Source organism: Medicago sativa, chromosome 7 (genome assembly GCF_051527215.1).
Source record: "Medicago sativa cultivar Bolivia chromosome 7, Bolivia_mono, whole genome shotgun sequence".
In the NCBI taxonomy this organism is placed as follows: Eukaryota; Viridiplantae; Streptophyta; class Magnoliopsida; order Fabales; family Fabaceae; genus Medicago; species Medicago sativa.
This window is the reverse complement of record NC_140755.1, coordinates 78,727,443-78,734,680: the sequence shown is the minus strand read 5'-3', so window position 1 is coordinate 78,734,680 and position 7,238 is coordinate 78,727,443. Positions and strand designations below refer to the sequence as shown.

General features: G+C 33.3%; 1 protein-coding gene across 1 annotated transcript; it reads right to left on the bottom strand.

Annotated features, from left to right (window-relative positions):
• Positions 1 to 723: 723 nt before the first annotated feature.
• LOC146908883 (provicilin-like) lies at positions 724 to 3,117 on the bottom strand. The gene is made up of 6 exons (XM_085725994.1): positions 2,764 to 3,117; positions 2,461 to 2,636; positions 2,090 to 2,170; positions 1,653 to 1,979; positions 1,257 to 1,554; positions 724 to 1,050 (listed from the first exon to the last, which is right to left on the bottom strand). Exons 1-6 carry the CDS (start codon positions 3,065 to 3,067, stop codon positions 851 to 853), a joined length of 1,386 nt encoding a protein of 461 aa, XP_085582120.1. The 5' UTR covers positions 3,068 to 3,117; the 3' UTR covers positions 724 to 850.
• Positions 3,118 to 7,238: the final 4,121 nt, after the last annotated feature.

The window sequence follows — 7,238 nt, the reverse complement described above, 5'->3', positions numbered from 1 at the left end:
GTTTATGCTTCGTAAGAGAGATTGATTAATGTATTTATGACAGGTCCACGTAATCACGGCCTACTCAAGGCTATAAGTCTATAACAGATCAAGGTCACCTACTCAAAGTCTCACTTTGCATGAGGTTTGCAATTAGTTCTTCTCTCCTAAAGCTCAAACCAATAACCTTGATTTGTCTGAGACACGACCTTGTTGATACACTGTTGAGCAATTCTAACCAAGAATCGTCAAAACACAAGGTGGTGAAACTGAAAATTGTTTGGCAATGAATATACATGAAATGGTGACAAAGGAAACTAGTATGAAATTAGTAAATTAGTATACGTGTGGTTACTTTAAACATTAAAAGCTAAATAAACTTAGTATTATAGCAGAATTTCAAGAAATTAGTAAATTACTTTACTCAATGCAAAAATATATTATACAATTTTAAGGGTGTCACTTAAACTTTCTCAGGACTACGGTCAATTCATTTCTTAGAACTCGTGGTTGGGTCACAACCCCACAAAACCGCATGTCCAGGCCATATTTTATCCGATGTGGGCTCTTTAACACCTATAATCAAATTAACTATGCAAATATAATTTAAGGAAATGCATCCACCATTACATGCTTGATTAAGTTAATCATACTCTTTATTTTTTTTTTCTTTAATTGAAAAGAAAAGCTGTTCATATAGTAGCATAGATGAGTATTATGAGAAAAAAATAGTAGTAAGAGAGGTGGCACAAAACTTATTCTTGATTAATTTATTCATAGTAGAAAGATGGAACTCTAGTTACAAGATAATGCCGTTTTATTCATTGCTCATTACGAGCTATAGCATACATGCATAATATTTGATCACTCATTAAAAAGCTCCCAAAATTGAAGAAATAGGCTCCCTTTTTCTCTGGCTTCCTTCTTCCCTTTCCCTTTGTTGAGGCTGAGCATTTGCAAAGTAAGATTCTCTCTGATTCTTTAGTAGACTCTCAACCTCTTGAGCAGATCCAGGGAATGCTAGCTCTTTCACTGGTCTCTGTATCTGGCTTATCACATTGTCCTCCTCACCTTCAAATTTCCAATCACACAAAAATAAACATAAACATATCTTAATAATAAGTTTTTTCTTATTCAATTAAGTAGAAGCAAATCTTTTAATTAATGTTAACAGGTCATTAAAAATAAAAAATAACTAATATATGCTATATTCAATTTTGGTAGGAAACTATTGTAATTAGGCCATGCAGAAGGAAACCGAGTGGAATATAGTATACCAGCAAGGAAATTTCTCTGATTGTTCTCAGCATTGATACCAAATCCAAGCAAAGAGAGATCCGAGGAAGCGCTAACGACAGTTGGATGACCTGCCGGAATTACATAAACATCACCTGGAGACAACCTAGCTCTGTACCTTTGCACTTGTTGGCTTCCTTCTTCTTGTTGTTCATCTTCCTCTCTCTGCTCTTGCTGGTTCTCATTTCTTTGTCCCACAAGTTCAAATTCTCCTTTTCCTTCATCAACTACTACTATCACTGTGGCCCTTGAATTGAAGTGTGGCAACAAAAGCGATCCCTAAAATTAATTTAACAAGAAAATTCATTAATATTTTTATCGATAGTAATTAGTGTCACTTAAATTAATAATAATATTTTAAGATGATTTTGCTCTACCTCCCTAATCTCCGCATAATTGACTAATATATCCAAGTTTTGAAGTTGTGGATTTCTCTCTGGGGTGATCTCAAAGAAGTTGCCAAACTCGTTGGAATAGATAGGTTTACGGCTTCTCAAGTTGAATGGTGCAGATTCAGAGGATCCACTCCTTCTGGAGCTAGATTTTGCATGTCTGCTCAATTCCTCAATCTGTTCCCTTGATACTTTGACTATTACATCTGCTTCCTGGCTCTGCTTATGTCTCCTATCCCTAAGGTCTCTCCTGTGTCGTGGCTCTTGCCCTTGCTCTTCTATAAGCACCCTCTCTATCTCCTCGTAATTGGCCTATAATTATAACAGTATATGTAATTAGGACAAGTATTATTGATAGTTTACACACATCAAATAAAACCATATACTGTATATACAAAATAAATAGTGTGTTATGTGCTTACATTGAAGGCAGCCTCCAAAATATTCTTGCTGAATGCAGAGAAGAAGGATTGTTGGTTTTCACTTCCAGACAATAAGAAAGACTGTTCAAAGGAGTCAAAGACAAATCAATGGTATATGAAAGTAAATAAGAAAATGTGGATATATCATATATGTATAGATGGTTTTAAATTGTGCATGCAGTTATAAGTCAATTACGTTACAAACATTTATATTAAGATAAAATGTGTGAAAATGAGACCAATGCGGTATCAATTTCTATATTATGATATGTTGTAGAAACCTCTAGACATTGTTGCATACCGCAATTTAAAACTATGATATGCATACATGACTAGGAGTGATAGGAGAAAATGTAACAGCACCATATTACCTGAAATTTACCGGGTCTGTTAACAGGGATGGCAAGATCTAAGACTCTAAGGTCCTCATTGTCATCTCGGTTAGCCAAATAAGCAATGCTGCCAGCAGGGAGTTTGATTGTATCACCACGTTCAAGGTTGAAGGAGTTTCTGTCGTTCGGGTTCAACACAGTGAGTATGGCTTTCCCTGCGAATTAAAGTTAAATATCATTTCAAACTTATTTTTACGAAATGATATTTTATTTTTATATATCCAAACAAATAAAACTACGAAACTAACTTGTAAGAAAATAAATTGATAAATGATTAGTTACCACTAAGGACTACAAGAACAAAGTCAGCATCATTGTGTTGTGGAAGAAAGAGAGTGTGAGGTTTGGAGTGATATTCCAAAAGGCGGTAGTTTTGGAGGTTCTCAAATATCTTGGAGCGTTTATCGAACCTTTGAAGGAGACGAATGTGACCATTTTCGTTTTCAAAAAGAGTTTGGAAACGGTTAGCATTAAAGAAAAAAGGGTTCTCTTGATCGTGTTGATCTTGTCTAGAAGAGACACAAACTGAGGCTAGGAAAAAAATTCCCAGCAGCATGAAAAGTTGAAATGGAGCTTTGATTGCCATAATGATTTGAGTTATTTTCACTTTGCTATGATGAGAGATGAGTGAGTATTGATTGAGATCAGAGGTTACTATTTATAGCTATAGAAATGGTAGCTATATGATTAATTTGCACCAACATTTGGCCATGGTGTGACATGCATTTGGACGTGTGTTGAAAGGAACAAAATTGAGGTGGCAAAAATGAAATGGAACCATGGTACTGAACTTGGGTGGTGGAGTTTTGTTTGAATTTGATGAACCTGGACATTATTTTGGATGAGGGGGAGCTTTATATACATTTGTCTTCAATCTTCATAACTCAGTACCAATGATTGAATTTTCCATGCTGCCTATGAATTATTTAAGTAACTATAGAGAATGCTAGCATTATTATGAGAGAACCAAGAAAAGGAAAAAAAACATAATTACGATTGAACAAATTATTGTGACATTAGATGATCAGTGCTGTAGTCGATTATCACCAGAAAATAACAAGTGAGTTTCAAATGGAGTTTTTTCTTCCTTGTATAATTGACTGAAGTTCTATTTTGTGTTCCTTTTGTCCTTTACTGAATAAATCAAACATATTAGTCTTTTGTCAATCGTTTTACATAATTGAATTTTTGGGCGTTGTCGAAGGGTGACAAGGTTGACGTGACATATATTAATATACGCTGAAGAATAAACAAGCTAAGGAATGCAATTTCATTGAAGTATAATACAACATTAAAATAATATTATGATAAAATTACATTAAATTATGTTGGAACTTGTGTTGGGGGTCTGCTGCAATAACTTGACCGAGAAGATGATGAAGATGAATACGATGAAGTGTGCACCTAAATTCCAAAGATTGTTGTATATCTTGATTGTTGGGAAGAGGCTGCTGCACTTGAAACCTGAAAAGTTTAATAGTTATGCATGTAAACTCAAAGCGTATGGGGTTGCCATACTAACCTTTAGGTTCGATTCGCCCCCACCAATAACTGTATATTGGATGCAATAAGGAATGACCGGCGAATCCCCTTCAGGATACTATGAGTTCCTTGACGTGTATTGCACAACCACACCAAGCGTATCTCCTAACAGTATTTTACAGATTTATGGTTCCAGCAATTCACTCATGCATTAGAGAATTGATGGATGATTTAGAGTAAGAGAATGATGGAGAATTATGTTGTTGTTCTTTTTGTGTGTCTAACTAATGCCCAAATGCCAAACATTTATAGTGCATTATATGACTCTTCACATGAGAGAAAACACCCCTTTGACTTGAATCAATGCTATGATTCATTAAGCACCCATTTGCCAAAGATTATGATCATATACACTTGAATCAATGTTATGGTTCATTAAGCACCCTTTTGCCAAGTGTTATAACCATATACATTTGAATCAATGCAAATGTTCATTAAGCATCTCTTTGCCAAAGGTTCCAATGTATATGAATGATTCCCATGAAGAGTTACAACTTTTGGTTCTAAAGTGATTCCATTATTTTGGAAATCACCAACAATCCCCCACCATTTTCAAAATACTAAATCACATAAATCCGGAAATTCCATGCCTTCAGATAATGGTATCTCGCGATTTGAACCATTACTTAGTAAGTTAAGTTTTCGCTCATTTCCAAATAGTATGGTAGGCAAGCTTTGAACCAACTATTCATTAGAACAAGTGTGCATAACTTACACATAGAATCTCGGTACCATTGATAAAGAGACTTGTAAAATGACACATTAAGAAGGCCTTGTGTCATATATCCCTTTTCATGAGAATTTAAGAGTCAAACCCTTGAACTCCGTGAAGCGGCCAAACTTCATTCTCACATAGGTAGACTATATCGGAAATGCCCCATAAGTATGCATTCCAGCAAATATATGCTATATGTCCATTAAGAGGAAAACCTCATCCTACCCTTTTTCTTCTTATGGTCCAAGTACTTTTGCCCCTTGGGATGTTATCTATTGTCAAGTACTTCAATTACTCTAATAGTGTACTTTCACCATTGAACCCAAGACTTGATGCTACTCAAGTGTGGGTTGAGTTTCCACCATTGGTAATCAATTAGATTTGGGTTTGTACCACATCCCTAATAATGTCTTCGATGTATTCAACATCATTTCCAAAGACATCATTCCTTGTCAATCATTTCGTCAAATAATTGCAAGATTTTCTTTTAACTTTTATAAACTTTGAATATTCAATTCTTCACATAGATTTTGTATTCTCATAGCTATGTCTATGGATCAACTTATATACTCTTGATAGTATTCATCAACTATCATCAAACCATGACACACTTTTGTCAATTGAGTATATTGTAATAATGCACAAACTTTTTTGTCATTACACCTTTGCTATAACAATATTTAACATGCATTTCAATTTGAACTTCAACTTTTCTTTTATATCTAGCCAAGATATATCATACATTGAATGCATTTAAACATACATAGCCAAATAAAACTTGATCATAAAAGAATGTCATAACCAAACTTCATAAAATGGGATTAAACATGCAAGTTATATACTCCACATAAAATTAAATATAACACAAACATTTTGATTTTAGTTATCATATAACTAATACATATATCATAAATTCATTGTGTTAAATTCAAGTTTATGTTTAAATATGTTCAATACTAAATTTCAATAAATAATGACATAGAAGAATAAACAATGAACCAAAATCATTAATATTTTCTATGACTTTCTTCCATGAACATATATCAACTTACAATAATTCAAAACATACCCAAATTATTTTAATATCATGATAAACAAATTAACCATTACTTTTCATATTATCATGTAAATATAATATCAGCACAATATTAATGATAATAAATTCTTACACAAAGTAAATAATATCATTAAATCAACCACTTGATATTTTGACAATTTATCTACACTACTTTCATAAATAAAATAGTGTTTAAACATTCTTAACATATTACTATACTCATCAAAATTCATATACTTGAACAATTTCTAAATCATGTATATATATGTCACCACATGTTAAATCTAACATATTCATATTTGCTTAGATATTATACACATGCATTTAGAACACCAAATATTTCATAATAGGTAATCACTTATATGCACATTATCTCATGTTCAAATTAACATCAAACAAATTTCAAACAATAAATTTCATACATATCAAAATTTATCATGCATATATTATCTACAATCACATGTAAATTTAACATAAACACATCACATATGAAATATTTATCCATAAATTTCCACAACATATATTCATAAATGGAATTTGTTTACCGTTCACCGTAGTCATGGATGAAAATGTAAGCTTTCATCTCTCCCAAAAATTGCAGCCTTTAATCACAAGTAAATCATAAATCGAACCTAAAGATTGTTGGAACTTGTGTTGGGGGTCTGCTGCAATAACTTGACCAAGAAGATGATGAAGATGACTATGATGAAGTGTGCACATAAATTCCAAAGATTTGTTGTATATCTTGATTGTTGGGAAGAGGCTGCTGCACTTGAAACCTGAAAAGTTTAATAGTTATGCATGTAAACTCAAAGCGTATGGGGTTGCCATACTAACCTTTAGGTTCGATTCGCCCCCACCAATAACTGTATATTGGATGCAATAAGGAATGACCGGCGAATCCCCTTCAGGATACTATGAGTTCCTTGACGTGTATTGCACAACCACACCAAGCGTATCTCCTAACAGTATTTTACAGATTTATGGTTCCAGCAATTCACTCATGCATTAGAGAATTGATGGATGATTTAGAGTAAGAGAATGATGGAGAATTATGTTGTTGTTCTTTTTGTGTGTCTAACTAATGCCCAAATGCCAAACATTTATAGTGCATTATATGACTCTTCACATGAGAGAAAACACCCCTTTGACTTGAATCAATGCTATGATTCATTAAGCACCCATTTGCCAAAGATTATGATCATATACACTTGAATCAATGTTATGGTTCATTAAACACCCTTTTGCCAAGTGTTATAACCATATACATTTGAATCAATGCAAATGTTCATTAAGCATCTCTTTGCCAAAGGTTCCAATGTATATGAATGATTCCCATGAAGAGTTACAACTTTTGGTTCTAAAGTGATTCCATTATTTTGGAAATCACCAACAAATTAGATAGACAAAAGTATAATATGTTAGCGGTAGAGACTCGTCGTA

Excerpts from the sequence above, each read along its gene's own strand:
- LOC146908883 (XM_085725994.1), bottom strand. The coding sequence starts at position 3,067 with ATGGCAATCAAAGCTCCATTTCAACTTTTCATGCTGCTGGGAATTTTT. Across the intron at positions 2,171-2,460 it reads ACAGACCCGGTAAATTTCAG|TCTTTCTTATTGTCTGGAAG; the intron begins GTAATATGGTGC and ends TCCTTTGAACAG. Across the intron at positions 1,980-2,089 it reads TTTTGGAGGCTGCCTTCAAT|GCCAATTACGAGGAGATAGA; the intron begins GTAAGCACATAA and ends TTATAATTATAG.